This window comes from Molothrus ater, chromosome 7 (assembly GCF_012460135.2).
Source record: "Molothrus ater isolate BHLD 08-10-18 breed brown headed cowbird chromosome 7, BPBGC_Mater_1.1, whole genome shotgun sequence".
NCBI classification, from domain to species: domain Eukaryota; kingdom Metazoa; phylum Chordata; class Aves; order Passeriformes; family Icteridae; genus Molothrus; species Molothrus ater.
The window spans coordinates 13,896,009-13,922,603 of record NC_050484.2 but is presented as its reverse complement, the minus strand read 5'-3'; the positions used below and the strand labels follow the sequence as shown (position 1 = coordinate 13,922,603).

General features: G+C 37.6%; 1 protein-coding gene across 1 annotated transcript in view; it reads left to right on the top strand.

The window, feature by feature from the left end:
- Positions 1–26,595, top strand: part of NBEAL1 (neurobeachin like 1) — a 74,999-nt gene that overhangs the window by 26,505 nt on the left and 21,899 nt on the right. Inside the window, 27 exon segments of the mRNA XM_036387185.2 lie at positions 715–1,021; positions 2,213–2,319; positions 5,702–5,788; positions 7,232–7,315; positions 8,800–8,898; positions 9,000–9,580; positions 10,221–10,353; positions 10,908–11,027; positions 12,176–12,479; positions 13,393–13,478; positions 13,785–13,874; positions 15,329–15,497; positions 16,506–16,639; positions 17,022–17,181; positions 17,278–17,380; positions 18,088–18,244; positions 18,722–18,880; positions 19,219–19,378; positions 19,657–19,745; positions 20,557–21,138; positions 21,711–21,886; positions 22,239–22,392; positions 23,602–23,730; positions 24,044–24,349; positions 24,460–24,609; positions 25,524–25,681; positions 26,144–26,268. Of these exon segments, the coding sequence (XP_036243078.1) occupies positions 715–1,021; positions 2,213–2,319; positions 5,702–5,788; positions 7,232–7,315; positions 8,800–8,898; positions 9,000–9,580; positions 10,221–10,353; positions 10,908–11,027; positions 12,176–12,479; positions 13,393–13,478; positions 13,785–13,874; positions 15,329–15,497; positions 16,506–16,639; positions 17,022–17,181; positions 17,278–17,380; positions 18,088–18,244; positions 18,722–18,880; positions 19,219–19,378; positions 19,657–19,745; positions 20,557–21,138; positions 21,711–21,886; positions 22,239–22,392; positions 23,602–23,730; positions 24,044–24,349; positions 24,460–24,609; positions 25,524–25,681; positions 26,144–26,268 (4,909 nt within the window).

The following is a 26,595-nucleotide window of genomic DNA, read 5'->3' as shown; positions in this document are numbered from 1 at the left end:
ACCAGAGTCAGTCAAGAGGCTGGTGGCTGCCAGCCCCATCCATAGCCATGAGGCAGGGCTGAGGTCAAGCTGCAGTCAAGTCAGTGGGTCAGGTTCAAGACATGACACAGCCAGGCATGGCCATGGCTGCAGTGTAGATCAAACAATAAAGGGTTGAGAGCCAAAACTTGAATGCAGCTCCCTACACAGGGCAAGGAATCCCTGACAGGGCTTCTCAAAGCCTGCCACAAGCTCAGGCTCCTGTCTCTGAGCCTAGACAGTCAGGCCCCCAGGAAGAAAGGTGAGAAAAATGCATTCAGTGCCCAGGCAAACGTTTGCTGATGAGTATCTTCTTACCACACATTCTAAAGTATCATGAATCTCATAATCTAAAATGAAAACTCAGGTGAAGGTTTGCCTCAAATTAGCAGTTTATCAGGGCTAATTTAAAAGAATGTTATAACACATATTTAAATTGTATTTCCTTTTCTATATAAGCATTCCCTTTGAAAAAGAGAGCCTATTTATGTGAACAAGATGGGATGCATTTCATCTGTAGCCATCAGCATAATCCAAATAGAATGTTTCTTAGTTATTTAACTACACAGCATTAGTGGATGGAACAATGCATATTGCATGGTTCAGATAATTCAAGTAGACACAGCTGGCTTGAAGAGGTTTAAATTCTTCTAAATTTATTTTTCTTAATCATTTTTTTGCCTTAATGGGTTTCAGAGGAATGCTCTTCAAGCAGTATCCCCAGCCACCATGGAAGTCTTGATGCGTGTTTTAGCAGACTGTGACAACTGGGATGACAGAAACCCTGAGGAAGTGAGCAGGAAGGCAGAGCTGACTCTGAAGTGCCTCACAGAAGTTGTCCATATCCTCCTAACCAGCAGTTCTGACCAGCGCCAGGTGGAGACAAGTACAATATTGGAGAACTATTTCAAGTTGCTTAACTCAGACCATTCAGCCTTACCTAATCCAAGGCGATGCAGGCAGTGGGAGAGCAGATTCATAGCACTGCAGATCCAAATGCTGAGTGAGTACACAGTTCCTTTCAATAATTCTGAAGCAAAAAATATTGACTTGCCTAAGCAATTGAAAAATTTCTAACATTTCTTCTTAGATATTTCTTGTTTTAATTATTTACTGTCGTAGTTGAGAGGGTCACAAAACAAAGCAATGCTCCACTTTCAGGAAGCTTCAAACCCGGTTTTATTACAGCATGCATGCTATTTATACATTCTTACAAAGCTCATAAGTTTACACTTTACTCATAGGTCAGGAAAGACAAACAGAGAGCTTATTGGAATAGGCAGTTGTAGGTTTCTCTTATTTATCCTTCTCTCTTTCTTGGTTTCTATGTCAATGACCTTGGTAGAAAATTCTTTTGGGGTAAACATGGATCCTCTTATCACACTCCTTTCTGGTTCACAGAAGTCACTGTGAAACCTCTTCCACAATTTAGTAATAAAAAGAACAGAAGAAACCATATCAGATTGCTACCATTTAACCATTGTCAAGGTTCATAGGCCAAAAGTGTCTGTTGAAAGAGAAAAACTTTGCTAGGCAAGAAGTGAAGCTTATCAGTACCTTAGTAATTGCAGAATAAAACTGTTCTGTAATAAAATAGCTATGTGGTGTTGTTTTGTGATAGTTTGATTTTCAAATGGCGTTACTGTAAACATTGGCCTGAAGTAATAGTCTGAAAGAGTTGGGTATAAATTTTTGGGTTAGAATTCAGGGCTTTGAATTTTTTCCATTTTGATGTTCAGCACGGGGAATAAAGGTGTTTCTTTTCCCATATTTCCAAGAAAACTGAGGAATAGTACTGTGGCCATGGAGAATGCTTACACTATAAGGCTGCTGTAGAATGCGGAGTAATTGCTTGTTGAGGAAAGAAATGTTCATGTGCTGTAAAGAAAAGGTGATGCTGCTTATGTTCTCACTATTGGAAATTACTTGAAACAGAGCCCCAAAGCAATCAAAGATATTCATTTGGTAAAATTTCTCCATAATATTAGTCTGTGGTAGTCTTTACAGTGTCAAAATGTTTAGCTTTAGGCCTAGTGATTTGTTCTTAAAATGCATATCATTCTTGATCAAAAGTGCAGATAATATGATTTGTATAATTTTTTCCTGATATGTATTATGGAATGTGCAGGAAAAAATGCTTGATGGATTTGGGATGTGTTTTGTCTTTGATGCCAGTTCTATTTTAATTTTATAGATACCATCACAGCCATGTTAGACTGCACAGATAGGCCTGTTCTGCAGGCAATTTTCCTTAACAGTAACTGCTTTGAGCATCTCATTCGACTCTTGCAGAACTGCAAGGTAAGTTTTCCCTTATCAGCATATTTTTAATAAGCCCTGCCTTGTATTATTACTAATGAGGTGGAGGTGTCTCATCTGTCTTGTGGTTAAAGCAATGAATACTTTGAGTCCTGAGCAAAATACCTTTGCCGACCCTGCTCAGTCTCTAAAATCTGTTACAATCTTTGAATTACTGCTGAATCTTTTCCTACCTATTACAATCTCTCAGATGTCAGACTTTGAGCTAAGCACAGTAATCTCTTAACAGTATGTCTGATTAAAAAAATCAATCCCACCGGCCTTTTTATTTGGCTTTTTGTTGTGGGGTTTTGTTATTTTGTTTTGTTTCTCTTATATTCTGTCACTGGATCATTAGGAAGTCACTTAACAACTGCTGCCAGATGAAGGTCTGAATTCTAATTTCAGAGGAATGTTTTTCCATTTAAAAAAATCTTTCTGGTGTCTCATTTTAAGTCTTTCAGAATATTTGAATCCTGTGTGTGGCTGACATAAAATATGAGCTCTAACTGTTAAAAATGCTCCTCAATTTTTCCTTTTCTACATAGGATCTAGGGTTTTCATCTGAGCTGCGAATGGTCATAATTTGCAAACTTCCGCTGATTGCACTGATTTTATTTTTCCCTGTGTGAAAGAACACAGATATGATGTAACTCTCTGCACTATTTCTTTTTGTGATATGTTATTATGATATGTGATATGTTAGTGACATAGCTGTTTTGAGCTCTTCTGATGTTAGATAATTTAATGCTAACTACACTGTGCAATTTGTTTCTAATCCGTTTAGATTTTGGATTAGAATGTATTTCAGTGCAATGATGTATTAAAAATAAATGTGTTTGGATTATGTCCTAATTGTAATTATAATTAGAGGCAGAATGCCAACTGACTTGAAGTGTTTTAAATAGTCTGTAGCTTTATTATCTCCTTCTGAAAATACATTGTTTGACCTTTCCATTCTTCTCCTGCGTTTGGGAATCTGCCTGTTTTTGTACTAACCTCGTACTTGATAAGAAACTCCTTTTTTAGTTTCTTCTAAAATCATCAGCAGTGTGATGTTTACCTCTTCATGGAAACTCTTTGCTGTGTACCTGCACTCATAAACAAGTGGTGGAATTTAAGAAAGCGGGAACAGCTGATCTGTTTTTTCAGCTGATCTATTTTATCTGTTTGCTGTTTTTATTTTCATTCTGCCTGTCTGTATGTTACAAGATATATTCTTTTAAGGCTTTTTTCCAGGGGTACAGACTCACATATCACTGTGTTGTTTTGAGATCAGTGCTGCCAGTTTGGTACACAGTGTGCTTTTTTAGCCTTTCACAGGCAAAATACCCCCGCAGATGAGAAGTGGGAGAGATAGAGGCAGGGCAGGTGTCGCAGTATATTTGTACTTCCAAATATACTGTGTCTCCATTCTTTTTCAAAGCCAAATAGCAAAGATTGAGTTAGTTTTGGAATTAGCATTTCTCCTTATTAGCTGCGGGTGGAGATCCTAGTTCTAGATTTTATTCCTTATTTTGTGAAAATTGCTGCTGGGTTCCTAAGCAAACTGTGTGTGGAAAGCATGTTCTGCATTTCTGCAGAGAGCATGAGAGTCCATACACATACCTGAAATTCAGGAAGCTATTGGATCTTCTGCAAACTTGAAATGCAAGTAATTTCTATGGAAAGGAGGGGTAAAGCAAATCCATATTTCTGCTCTAGATATCCCAAAGAACTTGGGGTGTTCAAGGCTGTATTTCTACTCATACTTCCTAGTCATTTGCAGTATTACAATCTTCTAAGATGTAAATCCTTTTTTTTTTCTTTAATGTTTGCTGGTTTTAAGGCTCATAGGTAAACTGTCTTTCTTTAGCTATGCTTTAAGGTTAGAGATCTACACAAAAGCTTTTCAAAACTGCTTGGTTAAGTTTTGATGATCTGAATGTTGCTTTTTGCCAGTGATATTCAAAAAGAGGGACTGTAATTTAGAGGTATCAGGAGGTGCTTATTCTGTACTGAGAGTCATTTAACAATCTGGTTTTTCAGTGCTGAATCTTTTCTCATCTGTTTAACTATCTCAGAGGTCAGACTTTGAGCAAAGCACAATGACCTTTAACAGTATGTCTGATTAAAAGAAAAAAAATGTGGTTTTTTAACAGCTTTTAAATGGAAAAATTCAAACCGTATAGACTTTGTAAAAAGAAATCTATTTTTCCTTTTCACATGCCTTATAAGAAATGAAGCAACTCATACCAAAAGTTTGATGACATTTTTATTTTTTCATTGTCTCCATTTTCTTTTGTTTAATGTTCTTATTCTTGTTAATGTTCTAGTCCTCTGAGACATATTATAGTTACTCTGCATTGTTGAGTGCTCTTGACTATGATGTACCTTTCAAAGTGTTTCTAACAATGTGCTATGTAAGTCAAAGTAATATCTTCAGTGTTGTCCTTTGTTTTAGCCAAATTTATGGAAGTTGATTTCTTAGGTTGTTCTTCTTCAGGGAGACTAAGCTAGCAGATAATGGAACAAAATGTGTGTGTGTCTGTGTGGGAAAAGAAATGCTTAGGTTTTACCCACTGGAGGAAAGGTTTTACCCACTGAAGGAGAGGGTTTATATTTTTTTAAAGGAACTTTTAAAACATTTTGATCAGATTTTTTTTTTTTAATGCCTCAATAAAATCTTAAAACAGAAGGAGGTAAATCTTAGTTCTGATTACATTTCATCTAAATTTGGCACACAAATTGACTGCAATTGATTATGAATTTGGGTGAGTTGGAAACTGTCAAATTCAGGTACTGACTGGGAATTTAGCTACTGAACACAGAGCGGTTCCTTAGCTGTTCATGCAGTATGGGTGTATGTTTGATTTAAAGCTATTTGCAACCTGTCTGATCCTCAGGATGATGGCAGAGATATTTTGCCCTTCTTCCTGTCCCAAAGACTGTGTGCCCCAGAAATTCTGCTACTATGCTGTTTGAAGATGAACATATTCTGTCTAGGTATCTTCAGCTTTCACCTAGGCTGAAATATAAGTGGAAAATGATGAAACATTTGTATCCATTTCCTTGTTAATGCCCCACTCTTGTCTTTATTTCTTACAAGTAAATTTCTTAGAACTCTGTCATGTTGCATATTGAATGAAATCACAGTTGCTAAGCCAGAGATGAGTACAAATTCCAAATAAATCTCTCTCTTTGTCTCAGTGATTACATATTTTCTTTTTTGTTTTTAAAAAAAAGTAATTTTTTTTTGCAAAAATACAGTGTAATCATCAGTATTTTTTCCCCCCATTTTTGTTTTTGTATGTGAAATACCAATCTAAGGCAGCCTCCACAGATTTGGCTGCAGGTAACTGTTTAATGCAATTATTTCCATTATTCTTGTCTCTGTTTCTAACAGCTGTTTTTAAATGCTAACAATAAAGTGGCAGACAAGAGTGAGAAAGACCTTACCAACAAATTACTGACAGAAATGAATGAGGACCAGGTACCTACCTAAATTGTATTTTGCTTCAGTTGAAGTCAAGACACAATCACAGGAAAATTGATTCCTGTGCTTCACCTTAATCATCCTCCTCAAGCCTTCTGCAGCAAGATAAACTTTTGATGCTGCAGAGATCAGCATTTCCTGTCTCTGGAAAATGATTTTTCTGAATAACAGATTGAGTTCAGCCTATGTTTTATTCATCTGCTTCAAACTGCAGATATTGGCAATAGAATGAGCATCAGTTATGCTTTTTTTAAGGAAAAGGTGAAGCACATGAATGAGAGCCAAATTAATTTTCTCAAACTGGTGGTGATTCTTTTTGATTCTTTTTCCCCTCCTTTTCCTCTTTTTTGCTCTTTGTCTCAGCACTGTGGTGTTTTGGATTCTGGGGCCTTGTTTGTGAATCTCAATGGTTTTGTGTTTGGTGTCCTGGTTCTTAGCTTGTCATCAAGAACAGATGTTCACAAAACAATGGACAGGCTGAATCAGGGAGGTAGGAATAGCCTGTTGCTTCGCTTTTCCCAAATATTGTGGAAAGTTACAAATGCCAGGTTTTGTATAAGTTTTATAGTAGAATTATTTGTTCTGATTAAAAATGTAAAAAAAAAAAGCTGAATACAAGGGATGGTTATTTACAAATTGTGATTTTTAACTAATAGCTTTGGCTTTTTTGGACACAGCACAATGCTCTAACCACATGTAAATGTTTCTTCACATCTAATAATCTGATTCTTGACATTTCACTTTCAAAATATGTCTGAGGTGCACATCATATTTCAGAGATGATGAAACAGTATGTTTGTTTGTACAGTGTTGCTAATTAGGTTTACTGATGGATGCAAAAAGTGCTCCAACATTTTTGTTCTTAAAACCATCATAGAAATATCAATATAAACAAGAATTATAGAAAAAAACCTCAAAAGGTTACATAAATTGGAGAGAGAGGTGTTGAATCAATGCACTGAGGCTATGGGTGAGGCAGCCACCTAACTGTGCTGGTGTGACTTATCTCTTAGATTTTGGGGGTGTGTCTGTGCTGCACTGGTTTGCAGGGCCTTGGATGGAGAATAAGTCACTTTATATGAACTGCAGATGCTGATTTTCCAGCAGCACACACACTGCAAGAGATTTCCTAATTGTTTTCCTCCCTCCCTCTTGAGGTTGTCCATTAGACGCATGAGGAAAACTTGTTTGTCCATCAGAATATTTGAGGTGCGGTTTGTGTTGCGAATGCTTCTCTCCTCTTGAAGTCTGTGGTTAGTTGTCTACTGTGATGTAATTCCTTGTAGGCTGTGGGGTTTGAAATTTTGGCAGGTGGGGAGATGATTTTTGAAGCATGTTAGCAAACTCTTGGTTTCCCTCCTGGCAGGAGGGCATAGCACAGATTTTGGAGCTGAACTGTCTTTGCATGTGTTATATGACTTCTGTACCTGCTCCTTTCAGGTGTTTCAGGGACACCTGGACTCCTTGGCAGTGTCAACCATTCAAGCCCTCACAGCAGTAATGCACAAGTCTCCAGCTGCAAAGGTAACAGTGTCTATGCACAGGGCTGTTTGCAGCTTCTTCATCTTGTTTCCAGTTATACCTTGATGGAAATGAGCAGATTGTGCTCACACATTCATGCCTGATAGGAATAGCTGATTTCTTATCCCTTTATATGTGTCTAATGGCTGAACACTGAGCCATCTTTCTTAGCAAAACTGGAAGATCTGAGTATGCTGGCAGTTGGAACCTCTGTAAAGAAAGGACATTGGTACTTGTCTCATGGATATATGGGGTAGACTTAGTGGGTATTTGGAGGAATTTTCAGGCAGCTGTTTGTATTGTAGTTTTATAAGGCTTTAAAGCAAGCCAAGACAGTATTGCTGCCAGATGGTGATTATGCTATTGCCCTGTGCCCTTCCCTGATAGTTATTCTTGTCATTTGGTAAATGGATAGGTTGTGGTTAGTTTGTGATTATGACTGGAAGCTGAGCCCATGGAAAAACAGTATATTTATTCCTGGGTTGCTGAGTTAATTAAATTCAACCCTTGGCTGAATGATTCCCTGGACTTGGCGCAGGTAAAGGGATGTGACTGTCCAGTGGAGGATAAAGGAGGAGTGGGAATCATTAATTTTTTTGCTACTTGCATTACAGCCTAAGGGAGAGACAACAGGATCTATTATGCTCCTCCAGAGCTTTACTGAAGGTGTTTATTTCTCCACTGACTCAGGAAAGCCTGGGAAGAGTTGTGTGTTGGAGATGGGGCCTAGCTGGGATTCACAGAGAGTCAGAGTTTTCAATTGTACTTCTACTGCAATATGTGTATTTTTTCTTTTCATGTTTACCTAAGTAGTCACCTCACTTCTGCTGAAAGATTTATTCTTTTAAAAAAGTAATTTCAACACAAACTAGAGCCAGGAGAAGAGTATCCATTCCATATGATGTGTTAGCTGTTTAATAATTGAACCATAAATGGATACTACCATTTGAACTTTGCTGGTTGGTTTTTTTTTCTTGTAAAATCAGTTAGTTTTCAGGAAAACTTCTGTGGAACATTTCTCTAATTTTTTAAAGTTTTTAGGATAGGTGGTTTTTAATCTTCTCTATTAAAGTTTTTTACTGAAACATTAATATTTGAATACTTCTGTGTTTCAGTGTAAATGTTTCAAGCTATAGTTTGCACTAAAAAGATGAAAAACTAAGTTCTTTATTCATTGTGATATTATTAACATTTGGATTATACCAACGTAGTTATATTCTTTTATAGGTAATTAATAAAATACAACTTTGAACTGTTATTTATCTGTGTGCTCCACTGAAATGCTTCTCATCTGCAGCATTCTAGAGACATAGATTGAACAGGTTATCAAAAATAGATTTGTAACCTGTAATTATTACATTCTAATTATTATGTGTCTAATATTGCATTAAACTGTCTAAATTAAAAGTTGCTTGTCTACCTGCTGCAGTAGACAAGCAGTTTTTGTGCATTTTACTTGTTAGTGAGATGGGAATTTTTATCCCCAGGAGGTCTTCAAGGAGAGGATTGGGTATGCACACATATATGAGGTACTGAAATCACTGGGTCAGCCGTCACGGGAATTGCTGGAGGAACTCATGAATATGGTGAGCTGTGCTTGCTTTGAAGCAGAAATCTTTCATCTTTCAACAGTACTTCTGGCCCTGTCTTATTGTGTTTCATGTCTGAGTTCCCTGCTGTTTTTCAGGCTGTTGAAGGTGACCACATGGCTGTTGGGATACTAGGCATTAGTAATGTCCAGCCCTTATTGCTGCTGATCCAGTGGCTTCCAGAGCTAGAATCCCACGAGCTGCAGATTTTCATCTCCAATTGGTTGAGGCGAATCTGCTGCATTGACAGACAGAGCCGTGCCACGTGCGTCAACGCAAACATGGTCATCCGCATCATCGAGACCCTCAATTCCCACTCGGTGCTCCACTGCACCTGTGCAGAGAACCTGATTGCCCTGCTGGGCTCCTTGGGGAGCCAGTCCATGGGCTCAGAAGAGCTGCTGCAGCTGGTGCGGCTGCTGCGGCCGGAGGAGCCGCGGGGCGCGCACCCGTACGTGGTGCCGGTGATGCGCGCGCTGCTGGCCATGGCGCGCAAGCAGGGCCTGGCCAGCGCCCTGCAGTACTTCAACCTGCACCACAGCATGGCCGGCATCGCCCTGCCCGCCATCCACAGGTGGCCGGGCTCCGCCTTCTCCTTCAACGCCTGGCTCTGCCTCGACCAGGACCGGGTGGACCCCGGCACGACGGGCAAAAGCGGCAAGAGGAAGCAGCTGTACAGGTATAGTTACTGCTACAGCCTGCAGGGGTGGGCCATCTGTGCCCTGTGGCGTTTGGTACCGTGACATGTGCTGCTTCTGCTTAATCTCATCGAAGGCAATACTTAATGCTTGGTCTGGAAAAGGGAGAGCTTTCATTGGTCGCCACAGCCAAGTTCTGTTACAGAACTTAAGTGTGGTTTCTCTGTTGTAATGTCTTGTCATCTGCAGTTTCAACATCCATAACTCCAAATTTTGGGAAGGTTCATGGCTTAAACAAAACAGCATTAAAAACCAAAACCCAATCCCTCCAACCTCCCACCCAAAACCAGAACAAGCTTTCACACAGTTTGTTGTAAAGGTAATAAAGTCTGGATTTGTATAAGTGCGCAAGTGAGAAGGCACCTTCATGGTGCTTAAATAGTGCATATTGACATGAATGCTTCTTGATGTAATTTAACTTCTTAGGTATTAATAGAAGCAAACAAAGTGTCTTTTTGGTTTTTTTTTGGTTTTTTTAGTTTTTTTTTAATAAGAGAAGTAACAGTCACATAGTAAATATTGCACCACCACCAAACAACTTGAGTGGATTGTCTTCTTAATGATTGTATTGTTAGGTGGTAGTTTTGATGAAGTAAGTCCTTGATTGTATGTCTTTTGTAGTTTTTTTACAGGAAGTGGTATGGGGTTTGAAGCCTTTATTACATGCTCGGGGGTATTGGTGGTTGCAGTGTGCACAAAGAGGGAATATGCAACAGTGATGCTGCCTGACCATTGTTTTTTTGACTCACTCTGGGTAAGATTTGATACTGACAAACACTTTGTTTAGGATTGTATTGTTGGCTCCGAAGTCAAAATTGTTTTTTTGATCATTTAACAAATAGTCTGTTTTATAATATTGTAGTAATTCATTGCATAAGAGCAGTTTTAATCTCAAATAATGCAAGCAATTTTCAGATAGATTAGTTATCAGTTGAGCTAACTTATGCATGTGTGTTAGGCATTTTTGTTGATTAAGTTTGTTACAGCATTAGAGGTTTTTATATTAAATTAAAACAGGCATAGATGGCTGTGGTGCTGTTTCTGCCTTACTTTTTTCTATTCCCATGATTAAGAACTGATGTGCATTACTATGAAAGAGCTGTATCTTTCTCTTCCAAACCTGTTTTTATGTAAACATTACATTTACTACTTTGAAATAGAATCAGCAGGTGTTCTTGTTATATTCTTGTTGATGGTTTGGATTTATTTTCTTAAATGCTTTCCTCCAGCTTAGTAGAGATAAAGTTAAATAGTTTCATATAGTAATTTCACTGCTCTTAATAATGACTTAATTATTTTTTATTGCAGCACAACATAACTATTGTCCACGTGCCTGGAAAGAGGCCCTTTGGTCAGAGCCTTGTGTATATCTATGTCAATGGACAGCAGAAGGTCTCTGCCCCACTTCGATTCCCTGCTATGAATGAAGTAAGTTCCCTTCTGAGCCATTGCCTGGTAGGATGAGCTCTCATACAGCAGTGAGTCTTCAGACTGCTGCTAGTAATGTTCAGCCATGGATACTGTCCAGAATTATCCTTTTGGAGTGTAACTAACCATTAAGTAATTATTGTTTAGTCATCTCTGTTTAAAAATAAAAACGTCTACCAGGTGACATTGATTAAATAGTGGGGTTTTCCTCAAAATAATTGCCTGAGTATATTGACATAATTTATGATGACATCATCATAAGTGGCAGCTCTACCAGTAGGATTGATGTAACAGTACTCAATGGAGAATATTCCCTGTTATTTTCATGTATTTTTACTGGGTTTTTTTAATGTTTCCTTAATGTGCTATTCCTTATTCCTTTAGTAACTGAATAAGCACTTTATGTACAGGTAATCTAACCATTTGAATGTATAAACATTTAACAATACACTAGCCATCAAAATGAGTGTATGTCATGTTTAATTTCCTCTGTAAGCTTTGTTCCTTCATTTTGGGAAACAAATTTATATTAAACTGGGCTATAAGACCCAACATTCTTCCCTCTTTTTTAAGTTCTAATTTGATATTTGTTAAGTCTGTTGAGAAAACAATTAAGTTGGATGCTGTAATGGTAAAATCAGTATAAAACTTATAAATGAGAGGAAGTGTAGTTTTCATTTCAAGATAAAACTCTGGATTTTGGCCCATCTGTAGAATAAACATTATAAATCTCAAGGTAACCAGAAATAGGGCAAGTAATCTTACCATGAGAGCATCTGTTTGAGTGGACTAAGTGATACGAGAAATGTGCAGTAGCAGGTATGCTGGGCTAGTATTTTGGAATATAATCCAGAAGAGGAGTATTTACAGAGGGGTATCAGGAGCTGGCCCTCCTGCTGTGCTCCTGCCAGAGGTCATGCAGCACTTGAAGTAGTGCTGCAAATTGCTCTTAGTTGGAAAAAGGGTGTTCTTTCTATTATGAGAAGTATATGCTCTGGTTTTTGGCCTACTGTGATGGATTGCTTGGCAGAACTTGTTGCTTGGGGTTTCATTTATTTTGTTCAGATTTGCTAGATGCAGTCTTCAGATTTAAAGCAGAGATTTACAGTATGTGTTTTGTTTTCTTTCTTCCATGTATGACTCTCCAGTCTTTCACTTCTTGCTGCATTGGTTCAGCTGGTCAAAGAACAACAACTCCTCCTCCCTCTCAGATTCCAGATCCCCCTTTTTCCTCCCCAATCATGCCCCACCGGACATCGCTTGGGGGCATTCTCGCTCCAGGAGCTTGGGGTGGGGTGCTTGGAAAACCAGAGTTCATCACCAAAATGATCTCAGCAGGGACTCAGGACAGTGAATGGGGGTGTCCAACATCTTTGGAGGGCCAACTTGGATCAGTTATTATCTTTCATGAAGCACTGCAGCCTTCTCAGGTGAAAGCATTATATTTAGCAGGTGAGTGGTGATTGTACTGGTTTTAGCAAAGTAAAAGGAATGAGTTATGAACAAGACCACACTAAGCTTTGCTTTACACAGACACATAATGAAGAACTTACAATCCAGAAGAACTGCAGAGCTGACCTAAGTGAGAGGGCTTTAAAGCAAATAAGCTTAACATTTAATAAGTATGTTATGAAGTTTGATTTTAAAATGTTACATTTCCATAAGCTCATCCGTTTATCATATGAGCAGACCTGTAAAATTAAACATTAGGGAATAACTGCACTTGTAAATTTCTGAATTTTTGCTACCCTTTGCTCACATGTGTTTACAGTTGAGACTCTTTAAAAGCATTGCCCTTATTTGTTAGGCTACTTAAAGGTGATTTATGCTTAAGGATTCTTCCATAAGAATCAATAATTAAGTGGTCATTTTGAAGAAAGTACTCTGAAAGCTATGTGGTACAGTTCAAAGTGTGAAAGGTATTAAGTTGCATAATGACTCAAGGTTGTTACAGATTGGCATTAAAACACTTGCACCATTTAAAGGAAGTATTTTGTATTGCTAAACAAAACTATCTTGAAGGTTACTCATTTTCTGGGCATTTAGGCTTGATGACAGAGATTAGTGACAAATATGAGATAGGTGTTTTTTTGCCTTCAAGCAGCTCTCATGTTTGTACAAACACCTCTTCTTTGTGCAGTTTAGCATTTCATGTAGGATGTGTTCCTTTTTAAGCAGACTCTCTGAAATGAATGATTTAAGTCATAGAAACTCTACTTGAAAGCATGTCTCAAATAGATATGGTTCAGACTGTCCCATTTGTTCTTCCAACAAGTTTGGTAGTATAACATTTGTAAAGGGCAACATTAATAACCACTGGACTCTTAAAAATAGGTCATATGATTTTATATACTTTTTTTAATAGGTCCAAACTGTTTAACTCCATGGAAGTCTCAAGAAGCTGAAGTAGCAGACCTCCCCAGTAAGGTGCTGCTTCATTATACACCAAAGGTATGAAACAGGACATAATTTCTCTTTGACTACACAGCGTGCATTGCTTTCAGTGTTTGCACTGTGGCTTTTATGGGAAGATAAGGGGCAGTGAGAGCTTTCTTAAACTGTAGTCTTGTGCAGACATAGTAGGTTTGCAAAAGGATGGAATTATCTTGTACAATAGAGAATGTCAAATCTAAAATGGCATATTCTAGGGGTTTCATGTTGTTTAAATACTTTAATATCAACACATTGGCACAAAATCTTGTGTTCAAGCAGCTGTAGATGAGTGATGATATCATGGCTTCTTTATGTGTTTAACAGGCCTGCAGAAACCCTATTTGCCTTGACCTGTCTGCAAATCTTTTACATGGAAGACTAACTGGAAACAAAGTAGTGAATTGGGACATCAAGGTAAATGTCTTGTGAAGAGGCAGAACCTGATGCAGAAATAACAGTGGTTGTGTGTGTTCATCTAACTTTCAGAATGCTGGAAGTTAGTATCATAATGTAAATTATATTTAACAGATGCATCATGTTTTTATACTAAGAATTCATGGGCTAACACTGTAGCTGAAGTACTGTTGCCTTTACATTACATTTATTGAGAACTTATGAATGCCACTGCATTTACTGTCACAGTACATGAAGATATTTTGTGGCAGCTGACCATTCTTCATAATAATGTTGAATGCGTGTTGTGTATCAAGAGCATTTTTTCATCTCTAGGGAATTCTGTCATGGTTTTCTTGCTGTCATAAACTTTGAGTTAGATGAAGATTACTAGGGTTTAGTTAACACTTGGGACTTGTCAGTAGAATACCACATTTTTTCATCTTGAGGAAAATGTATGCACTGTAAATAAGATCTGCCTTTTTTTCTAAGAACTGTGAACAATTGACTGTACTGGCAAACTGATTAATAAGGAAATCTTGCTGGACCTACACCCTACATATCCACTGTGCATATCTCTACAACCACTTGCTGAGACTAATGTTAAGAAAATGCAGACACTCGTTCGTTAATTTTGCTATGATATGAATAGTTCTAAAATTTGTCCTCTACACCAGCTCCACAGTATTGTCTCTGGACCAAGCTGGGAAAATGAGTGGGTGTCTCTGACTAGCTTGCTAAAACCCTGATTTTGAAATGATTTGAAGAGGTTGTGAATCACTTCTAGAAATCTTGTGTTTGGAATATATTATACCTTACCACAAGAAGCATTGTTTGAACAACAGAATCCAGAATCAATTAAATTGGAAACATCCTCTGAGGTCATCAAGTCCAACCTGTGACCAAACACCATCTTGTTAACCAGACTATGGCACTAAGTGCCAAATCCAGTCTGTCCTTAAACACTGCCAGGGGCTGTCTTGTGCTATCTCCACTTGTGAGAAGGAGGGGAAAAAGGGGGACTTGGGAGATTTGAATTTTAAGGAGAGGCTTAGAATTGATGTATGTGTAGAGTTATTTAAAAAAAAAATGTATTATTTGATTGCCTGAAGTTGAAATGTTGCAGGAAGATGATTAAAACAGAGATGTGTATAATCTTCATCTTATCTTACTGCTTGCTGCAACTTAGAAATCAGAGAGATGTTTTTTCCTGTTTTTCAAATATATTTAGCAGAAGATTCTTGTTAAGTTTTTGTGTCCTTCAGTTTTCAGTGTTTATATGGGGGAGGAGGAAGGAAATGTACAAAATGTACTTTCAGAACAAGAGCTGACAGGATGGCCCATGTGTAAGTGGCCTGTGAGACATTCTGATTGGTTTGTGAGTACTCCTGTATGCAGAGTAAATTTTTGCTATAGTGGAAGGGATTTTATTTATGGTGATTATGCTGTTTATCCTGCTTTTTCTCTTGATTCAGGATATGATCAACTGTATTGGTGGAATGAACGTGCTGTTTCCATTGCTGGAGCAGATCAGTTTTCTTGGTGCACAGATGCCTGAGAAGTCTGAAGGAGAAGCTCTGCCTCCAGAACTTGTAACTCCTGTAGAGGGTGACTGGGTGGTGTTTTCATCCCCAAAGGCATCAGGTAGGAAAGTGAAGCTGAAGTGACCTAATTTTTGAGCTTGATTTTACAAGTCCTTTTGTGAATAACAGGTCTGTTTATTATGTGCTGAATTTTCCAGAGCATCTATGTAAAGCTGAAAGGCTCTTTCTGTTCCTAGATACCTGACATGGATACTGAATACCAGGAGTTCAGTACTATATAAAAAATAATATAACATATTTCAAGTATAGATATATTTAATAGCATTATTTTTCTTTTAATTATTTACTGTTACAGGTGCCAAGGTATGACATTGCTTTAATTTCTATTCTGATTATTTTGAGAAATTGTTTGATGTAAAACTTACTAATATCAACAGGAGAAGCTTTCCTACAGCTTGAGAGCTGGATCACACAGGCATGTGGGGACAGCAGCATCAGAACTGCACTATTTAGCCTTTAGCCAAACTTACATTTTCCTAATAAAATATTCAACTCCTACCTCTTCCACATAGTCACATTTTGGATTAAAATAAAAAGAAACTGAAAAGATGCTTTAAGATTAGATTTTTTAAAGCTTTGCTAATATTGAGAATTAACTTTGACCTTAACAAAAACCACTGAGAAAGCAGACCTTGCAAGGCAGAACACTACTTTTTTACACAGATGAAATGGTGGAGAAGAGTGAAAAAAATAGATCTTCTGTCTCTAATTTTTTGCATACCATGGCTAGGAAGTGTCAGTTTGCAGCTACAGAGGGAAAATAACTGAGCATTTGCAAAAGATTGTAACAAAGAAGTTTGTAACCTACAGTCATGGATGAAGCAATTGAAGTCAGGACTGGGATCGCTTTGCTCTGGAGGGGCATGGAATGGCTATGATTCTGCACGGGAAAAAATCTAAAGACAGGCTACAGCTAAGGAACGGGAGTTCAGAAGTTCAGGAAGTAGTGAGGAATATAAACAGTTGATTTTACTTTTTCCCCTCTATTTTTATGCAGTGATCCAATGATAAACCATAAGACTTTTGCTACTGTTGTTCTGTTCTGCAGAAGCACGTCTAGAGAAGAACATAGTTGCAACTTTCATCTTGATGATAAAACACTTTATTCAGGGACATCATGTTAATCAAGAAAATCTCATTCACTCCCATGGAGTTGCCACCCTAGGAGCCTTGTTACAGAAGGTGAGCAAACTTGAGAAACATCCTTTAGTAATGAATTTTGTGGATGAGGTTCTGATTTTGAAGCATAGCCAGAATGCCACGGTCTTTAAAGGCCTCCTTAGTAAGAATTTTATTTCTTGTGTTTCTAAAAGCAAAAAGATGTGAGAAGTTGGTCTTTATCTGCAAAGTGAAATACAATGTTTCATTTTCTGTAATGTTCTGGTTTTTTGATATAGCTATTTTGTTGTTTGGTTATTCAAATGAGACTACTTTTGTGTTTATTTTATTGCTTTAATGGAGCCGAAATTGCTGTAGAAGATAAAATAAACTTCTGTTTTTTAAAATAAAACTTTATTAGGACATTCAGTATTTTGAGTGCTGACACCTGTTGTTATTTTGCAAGGTGCCAAGCATCTTAATGGATGTGAATGTCCTGATGGCTGTACAGTTGCTGATAGAACAAGTCTCAGTAGAAAAGAACATGCAGCTTTTGCAACAGATGTATCACCACTTGCTTTTTGACTTCAGCATCTGGAACAGTGGTGACTTTCCCTTCAGAATCGGTGAGTTCTTGGCCTGAGGCAACTGTGTGAAGGCACAGGACTCTTCACATGACACAAATCTTTATCTTGGTTCTAAAAGAAACCTTTATGTTGTAGGACATATACAGTATCTTTCTACAATCATCAAGGACAGTAGAAGGCTCTTCAGAAAGAAGTATGGTGTGCAGTTTCTTCTAGACACACTCAGGATTTATTATGGGTATGAATTTTACTACTTCTGACTCCTCATTTATTTTATGTGGCTCTTGGGGATTTTTGCCATCATTTTAAAATTAATAAATAAAACCACAGGTTGGATTTTGTTGGTTGATTTTGTTTACAAAATTGCATTAATTTTTTCCCATTTGACTTACTACTTTGCCTTGCCTTGAATTTTTATGCTAAGATTACGTAAAGTTTTTCAGTGACATTAGGAGTGCTTGTAAAAGTAATTACAACTACAAAATTGTAGGACTTGTGTTAAACAATGCAAATTAAGTCATAGATCATTACCATTGTAAAAAGTTTAGCATTTTAAGTTCTTTTAAATGCTTGTAGAATTTTGAAGTAGGACTTCTTTAGAAATTTAAAATTGTAACCTTTCAGTGCTGATGATTTATATCTGCTTATGAATATAATTATGTGTTTGAGGAAGATTGGCTAGAGACTTTGCTGTTTCCTGTGGGAGGTGGGAACCTGCAATCCTGACCTACATCCAGATCAGTACAAGTCTGCATTTCAGGGCTTGGATAGACTTGCAAAGTCTGATCTAATTATTACTGTTCAGTTGCTTGAGTTCAGTAAAAATTGAACACTTGTGCACGTTGCCTGGGTAAATGATAAATTACCAAACTGGCACCATCAAATTGCTATTAATGAGCCATGAAGAGCGTCCTTAGGTTGTCTTTCTGGTCTGTTGGCAAGCAGGACTGGCTGTAAAGACGGCGATTTGGCTCCTGATGACCTGAGGACAATACGGACATCCCTGTATGGACTGATCAAGTATTTTCTGAGCAAAGGTGGAACACATGAAGAAATTCAGAGCATTGTAGGATACATAGCTGCCACCAGTGATGAGGAGCAGGTATGCAACATGGCATCAATTAACAGTTTAAACTGGACATGTTTTGGCTTTGCATTTTGGCATTTAGAAATCTTGCCTTGTTTTCTTAAGGGTGAACAAAGAAGGAAATGACCACGAACAAAAGTTAACTGATGTATGGTTCTGTTTAGATGTAGGTAAGATAAGGATGTGCCATTAGAAAAATTATCTTAGTTTACAAAACCAAATGAATTGATTTTCAGCCTACCAGGAATTGGGATGTGGTTTCTATTCTATAGCATCAGCAGCACTTGATCTTGCTTTGTGTCCATGCTTAATGTGATAAGGTATTCTATAGAGAGAAAAAATGTATTAAAAGTTGTTTAAAGGCACTAATACAGAGCAACAAACTGTCTATTAACCAGCAAAAGTAAAACTTAAAAGCCAAGAAAATTTTCCTAAAACAAAGCATGAAATCTAAATGAACTGGGTATTAATTTGGTTGTCTTAATTTTGTAGCTCTGCGGAATTTTGGATGTTCTCTTCAGCCTACTTCATTCCAGTCCAACCCCAGACCAGCTTTTTTTATTGCTCTTTGAACCAGGGAATGCTGATATTCTTTATGCTCTGTTACTGCATCAAAGATACTCTGACAGGCTTAGAGAACTTGTGTTCAAGGTAATGAATTGAATGATACGTTCCTAAATTAATCAATTGAACATAAATTTGTGTTTTCCATTGGTCTGGCAGAAGTGTATGTAATTACAAAGATACTAACCATCCAAGTTTGCTTTTTTCTTTTCTCTAATGTTAGCTAGATGGCATTGTCACAAAGGAATTAGTGTTCTCTTAAAATAAAGTGTTGGGATCTTTAAAAAAACTATCCATGTTGTTTGAGTTAGTTTGTCAAATAAACTCTAAAAACTGTGGACCAGCATGCTATATCATACACAAGTTTGAGAGATAAGGATGCTTTTTTGTGCTCAATTTGCATTTGTGTCTACTTTTCCTTACAGATTGTGGAAGAGATGCTGAAATGTACCAAAGTTTATGAGCGGAGCAAGCACCGGATGAGGCTCAGAGAAGTGGGGTACTCTGGGCTGGGACTCCTTCTGAATGAATCCCCAGTTACTGTTTCTCTTATTAAAAACCTTCTTAACCAAGTTCTGTATGCAGGTAATTGGCAAGTGCTATATCTGACATTAGTACACTTCTGCTGCTCAGAGGCCAACATCTCTGGTTTTTGTTGAGGAAAACCAGAGGTGTTACTTGTAGAGCTGTTCTGCTCAAAGTTCCTATTAGTCTCAGCTAACATTTTCTTAGTTAGCTGAAGTTTGTTCCTTTTACTATCCCTGGATGCAGTCATAACTTCCAAGGCAATTTTTAAATATTTATCTGTTACATTCTTTAGTGTAATATTGCTTATGGTGGCTTTTTTTCTTTTTTCCCTACAGATCCTGCTGTCAATTATAAAGATCTCCTAGCTGTAGTGTATCTGGCTCATAGATCAGATATAAACATGAGAGTGATTATCTGCAGAAGGGTTAGTTGTCTTCTTTAGAACTGGAATACTGTCCTTCAAGCCTATAAACTGTACAGTGTGATAACTAAATTATTTCTTTGAAACACAGTGGCAGTATTTGTTGTTACTGTTTTCTTTAGCAGTGATTTATTTTAAGAATTAGACCCATCTGTCACTTACTGTTGAATTTTGTGTACTCAAGAACTTTAAAAAGTCAAAACAAAAAGTGAAGCTTCTATCATGATTCTCAAATAGCTTGTATTTTCTGCAAGTTAGAGATAGTAGGCTCCTTGAATTTACTGAGTTTTCTCAAAGCTTGTATCACTGGAATTAGTACTGAATGGTAGCTGTGAGACACCATATAGTCAAATAAGGTTTCCCAAAATGAAGAAGTGAAACTATAATGTATACTACCAGTAAGCTATTAATACTGTAATTTTATTAATAGTTCCCAATCAAGTATATTTTCCAATTTAGATTTTTTTTTAGACTATAGGGGAATGTGATTATTTATCGAGATAACTGGCTTTTGGAGGAATTGTTGCAGAAGTGTTGCTGAAATATGGCAACTTACCAATATGCTTTTATAGCTTCTTTTCTCCCCTACTCTTGAGAATTTTTTACTTTTTGTTTTCTTTTTTCTCAACTATATTTTTTTATGAGGAAAAATTACTTTGTGGGCTGGTTTGCTTATTATTAGCTGATTATGGCTCTTTATATAAGCTTGTAAGAAAAGAAGTTGTAAGATTGTAAAATGTTTAGTTGAAAAGCCAGATGGATGCAGTTACAAGCTAAAATTAATGTGTAGGTATGGGATATCTTCTATCCTTAGATTTTGCACCTTTTGCATTCCCAATTGGATGCAGCACAAGAGATTTCTCAGCAGCTGGGCTGGCAGGACACTTTGGTTAGACTGTTCCTGAAAGAAAACTCAGAGGTCCGGATTGGCTGTAAGGAGAACAGGACTGATTCCTCCAGGGAAGAGGATAAAAAGCCTCCTACTGAAGAGCTACAGAAACATCAAGCTGATAAAACAGAGAGAGATAAAGCTGGCAGCTTTGCATCAGTTAATGGTCTCTTTGATCAGTGGAGTTTAGAAGACAACAAATCCCTGGAGGTCCCTGCCCATTTCTCTGTTAAGCCGCTGGAAGATGCATCCACAGCAGAGATGTCTTTCGGTTCGGAGGGCCGAGAAGAACTGTGGCACAGTAATCCTTCACATCTGAGTTTGGATTTGTCCAGTGTTGACTCTTATGAACTGGCTGATGGTGGGAATCAGATGACAGACAGCCAGCCCAGCACTCCCTCACCCACAGAGAGCACAAAGCCCTTCTCTGGGCAGCCTGACAAAGAGCTGGGTGTTACAAATGATGTGGGCTTGGCTGCTGAGCTTTCTCTCTTTGAAAACCAAGGAGTAAGTAACTATGGGACTGGTTTCTCCAACTGTTGGAAATTTCATTTTGTTCTTTCAATCTCCCTAATGAATCATTATTAGTTTTATTTGTCTCTCCTATCATCCAACAGGAAAGTGAACAAAATGGCTCTTTTATAGTGGATAGGGGTACTTCCTTTTGTAATGTGTCTTCTTTTTTGATTGTCCACTTGGGGCTTGGTGTTTAAAAAAAAAAAAGAACAAAAAAGCAAATAAATAAGGCCAACCTCCCAACCATAAGAAACCACAAAAATCCCTGCAAACTCTTCTCCCTCTATATTTAAACATCCTTTATCATCCAGAGGAGGTATGGAGCAGACTTGCTGTGAAAAAATCAAGGCTGGCTAAAAGGCAGTTTGTTTTACATCATACAAGCAAGCTACAGTCTCTTATATTTGTGTTTTCCTGAGCTTTTCAATTGGACTTTAGAGTCCACTTGAAGACTGCAGAGTTTCAAATGTTGAAACATGAAAACATAAGGGCTGTGATGAATAAGAAATGTTTTGAAGGTTTTCTATACTAGAAGGGCTTTAAATATTTCACTTCTTTTGTAGGGGAGTGAGAATGAACTCATACAGTTACTCACAGACATCCTACTGTGCATAATGTGGAAAGGTATTGAAAAATCTGATGATGATGCTTGGATTGAGAGAGGACAGGTATTCTCTGCTCTCACCAAACTGGGGATGTCTAACGAGTTGCTGCGGCCTTCTGATGAAATAAAACTCAAGTGAGTGTGCAGTTCATCCCTTTTGTGGATAAACAGAAATGAGGGACATGAGTGAAGCTGGGAAGGGGTGGGTGGTTTCCACAATATGTACTTTTCTCTACTGTCTCTTCACATACTGTCAGAAATACATTCCTGTACCTGTTTAGGAGGTGTGTCTTGAGGCCAGAAGGTTTTAAAACTATCACTGTTTTCATGAGTCTCTCAATCGCTTTTATCTCATTGGCTTATCAAGAAGATGGCAGTTATGTAACTGCAGACTAAGAGATTCAATTAAATGCTTAATTGGATTTTTTAAAAGCCACTTACACTCAGAACATGTAATACTTACTTTGGGATTTCGTTTTCCATACAGCTTGCTGGAGAAGATGTTAGAATGGTCAGTCACTGATAACAGAGATTCAAAAGCTCTCCCTACGCATGCTGAAAATGCCTTCAAGCTCTTGCTAATTGTACAAGGTTTCCTGCAGGCAGAAGGACTAATTAATTCAAATTTATGGACAGAAAAGGTACAGTAACTGCATAATGGAAGTACTGTATATGGGCTGAAATAGTAACAAGAAAGTTGTTGGTTTGGAAACTGTCACCCTTCTAGTCATATTAAACCACAGATATTACAGAGTAAGGATTTATAGTAGAATGGATTAGAGTGCCCTTTCATGAATAAAAAATGTGAATATTTACCACAGGGAATATAGTAAATTTTGCAAATTAAGTAGGCATGTAAGTAGTACTCTTTACTGAGAATCCAGGTTTCTTCAGACTGGAGAAATATTTAGAAAATGTAAAAGCTAATGGAACAGCAGCAGTTGTAGGCTAAGCAGATTTTGCACTGTTCAGCAGCATTTATGACTCTCTGAGCATCCTGAATGAAAGACCAGCCAAAACTCTGCCCTTGGTTGCAAGTTGGGAAATGTCACTTCTGGGTTTTGACCTATATTAGAGTTTCAACAGGTACAGTTTATCTCAACATTTATGTAATCTCTGGCACTGGTCATGCTTCCTTCACAGTCTGAGTTGGCATTGCTTTTCAGTTTTTCTAAGCAAAAAAAGAGAGATATTATTTGGAAGCCATCATTATTTCTCTAGAAATCCTTAAAAATACTTTGTAAGACTACTTGCTTTAAGAAAAAAGTATAATGTCAAGAGTCATTAACACAGTAACTACAATGCTGTGTTAGAGAGTATGTCAAGGTGTATTAGTTTTAAACAAACACATCTGGATAGCGAAATGTGCCATTTGCCTTGGGAATACCCACCTTTCACAAGGCTTGTGTCACTTTTGCTATCTAAATACTGACAGAAAGAAGTGCCTCCTAAAGTGGAGTCGTTTAAATTTTCTAAGGATATGGCATTTACTGGAGTTAACTTATAGGAAAAGCAGTAAGCATATATATACTCTCTCTCTTCCTGTACACACACACAGATATATATATATATATATAGATATATAGATATGCACACTTTATTTAGGGGAGATATTGACTTAATGTACTGGGCTGGGTAGATTTTTGTTGTCAGGAATTTCTTTAAATTACTGGTTTAACTGCAGTGTTCTCAAATGATTTTCTGGGTTTGGTTAAGTTACAAATGTGAACACAGCCTCTTCTTCAGCTCTTTGAAATTATTGTGTCTCCAGCTAGAGTAGTTATTGTTACTTTTATTCCAGTTTATTTTATTTATTTTAATGTTATGCTTATTTTCTGTTTCTGTAATAGCTCTTGGAAGAACTAGTGACTCTCATGGATAGTCTGTCAGTCTGGTACTCTGCTGGCCTAGAAGCAATTAGGCTTTCACAGGTGCAAGTCCAGCTCCTCCTTGGATTTATTGCACAAGACAACTTACAGGTTTGTTGCAAATTCTTGCAAGTGGTACTTGAGTTTTAAGGGCACATTTGATGTAACTGTTGTGGTTTTTGGGAGAGCTGCTCACACCAGTGAGCAGACCTGTGGCAGTCCCTCATCCTTCTATTGGGAAGATGTTTTATTGGCTCTTTGCTTTTGCAGGTTTACTCTACAGTCCTGCCAGTGTGCACCTGTGGAACACAAGAAGGAGGTAGAGGGCTTCTGTTTAAGGATGGGAATATGAAGGCAGGAGTGGCAGGAAAAAGATGGGTGCTCAAGGAAGATCACACTCATTTTTTGCTGTCTGTTTTTGTAGGTCTGTGCTATGGCAGCAGCCAAACTAAACACCCTCCTTCAGACCAAAGTAATTGAGAGCCAGCCTGAAGCATGCTACCTCCTGGGGAAGTTGGAAGGCATTTTGAGTAGGTCAATTGAAGAGAAGACAGAAACTTACTCATTTTTGATTCCCCTTGTTCGGACATTGGTATCCAAGGTTTATGAACTTCTCTTTATGAACCTGCACCTTCCTTCACTGCCTCCTACCAATGGCAGCCCATCTTTCTTTGAGGACTTTCAAGAATACTGCAGATCTGATGAGTGGCAAGTTTATATTGACAAATATGTAAGTAATAAATTCTTTTTGTATCATTTGCTCCCTCTTTTCAGCCATGAAAGCAGAGGAACCCATTCAGAAATTACATGGTACTTTTTATTTTGTTTTGATGGAACCAGATTATTCCAAATATGAAGCAATATGAAGAGAATTCATTCCGTCATGATAATGAGCAAATGGCACTTTATTGGAAAGATTGTTATGAAGCATTTATGGTGAACATGCACAAGCGAGACCGGGAAAGAGGAGAAAGTAAGCTTAAATTTCAGGTAAGGTTTTCAGTGAGTGTGAGGTTCTCTTAAAAGAACTCTCTCGAGAGCTGCCTTCTAAAAGATGGAGAAAATTCATTTCAGGATGATCCAGTTCAAGTAACTGTAAACAGGTTAATTAAATTAAGATTTTATGGGCAGTGGAACTATATGCACTTCTAGGATATACTTACTAATTCTGCTCTGTCTATTAACAGTCTTACATGCAATCAAAGAGATTTCAGTACAGTAGGCCTTCCTTTTCATCAGCAAGGTAGAAATATCCTCATCCATAAGCTGCATCCTCTTTGATTTGTGTTTTGAATTATTAAAACCTGATTTCCATTATGAGCTGTTTGTTTGGGATTTTTTTAAACCCTATTTTAATACAATTAAAGCATTTACAGCAGTGAACGTTTCTTACTTAATGTGTGGAAAAATTGCTTCTAAACTGACCTTTCTATATAAGGTCCAGATTGAGTTTTAGCATTAGAGCTAACTTGTAATTTCAGGCAATACCGTAGTGAAGTTACATGTCTCTTTGCTTTTTTAATAACAAAACTTGCAGGTCTATTTTATTCAAATAGCTAAAGGAAAAATACCATGAGAGTCGCATTCAAGAATACAGAATTTAAGAAAAATCCTACGTATTATAATAGAGTTTCTCATACTGACTGCTTTCCTGATGATGAAAATTGCTTTAGTCTGGATTCAGCATTGATAATACTTTCTTCACATCTTTAAATCAAAGTCTGGCACTATTTCTTCTAGGTCTAAGCTTTTTAAAATTTCTCTCCTAAGTATTACCTTAAAATTTCAGAATGTTTTATCGCTAAACCTTTTCCGTTTCTTCTTGTTTTCTGAGAATTCTTGGGAAGCTGTTTTCCAAGGTCAGAGTAAACTCAGTGCTGGATCTATTTGCACTGGTGTTTCAGGAGCACTTTGTGGAGCCGTTCAGCAGGAAGGCTCGGCAGGAGAACCTGCGATACAACAGCATGCTCAAACAGCTGAGCAGCCAGCACACAGCCACGCTGAGGCAGTGGAGAGCAGCCCAGCTGTACTTGTTCTCTGAGCGTGGGCCTTGGGCTGAAAGGTGAGACCGGACTTCCTAGACTGGGTGTGATTCTTAAAAGGGGTTTGCTCACTGTTTCATGTGGTTAAAACCAGGTCAGATTGACTGCAATAACCATGCTTGAGGTGTACAGTCTTGAGTGACAGGACAAGGGGAAATGCCTCAAGTCATGCCAGGGAATGTTCTTATTAGAAAGTAATTTTGGGGTGATTGTGATGATGGTAGTTTGTCAGTTGGACTTGATGCTCTTGAGCATCTCTTCCAACCTTGCTAATTCTGTGAAAATAAATACTGTTTACAAAATAAAGAATGATGGACAGAGCTGCAATATGAAACAAAAGCAATAGCTGCATTTTAATCTTTTATTTTTTACAATGTACTACTGGATGACCAGTATTTTTCTAAATAGGTACTCTTTTGTAATCAGTTCTTTCCTGTAGGTCTTTATTCAGATTGTTTTTATGAATATTCTTGTTTTCCTAGGAAACAGCGTCCTGTTCACTGGAAACTTTCAAATGTGGAAAATTTTTCACGTATGAGACTAAAACTAGTGCAGAATTACAACTTCAACTCTCATCAGGATGCTAGTGACCTGAGAGATAATTTAGGTATAAAGTTGTATTTGCTATCTCACTTGAGTTCTTACCAAAGAAAGGTACCCACTTTCCTCTTTGTGTTTAATAAGCAGTATATGCTTATATACTTAAATATTGATTTTTTTTTAATTTCATCTATACTAAAATCTATATTATAAGAGCGGTTCTTTGACCTTAAATAACATTTTCCTACTAAGTAGAATTCTTTTGCCCTGGTTCGTTGAAATGTGGGGTTTTGTTGAGCAATAAATAAAAGTCAACTCCTCTGTTTTAAAATAAGAAGTCACACAGCTTTCTTGTATGAGATTTTGCTTCTTTCTTGAAGAAATAAAGATCACA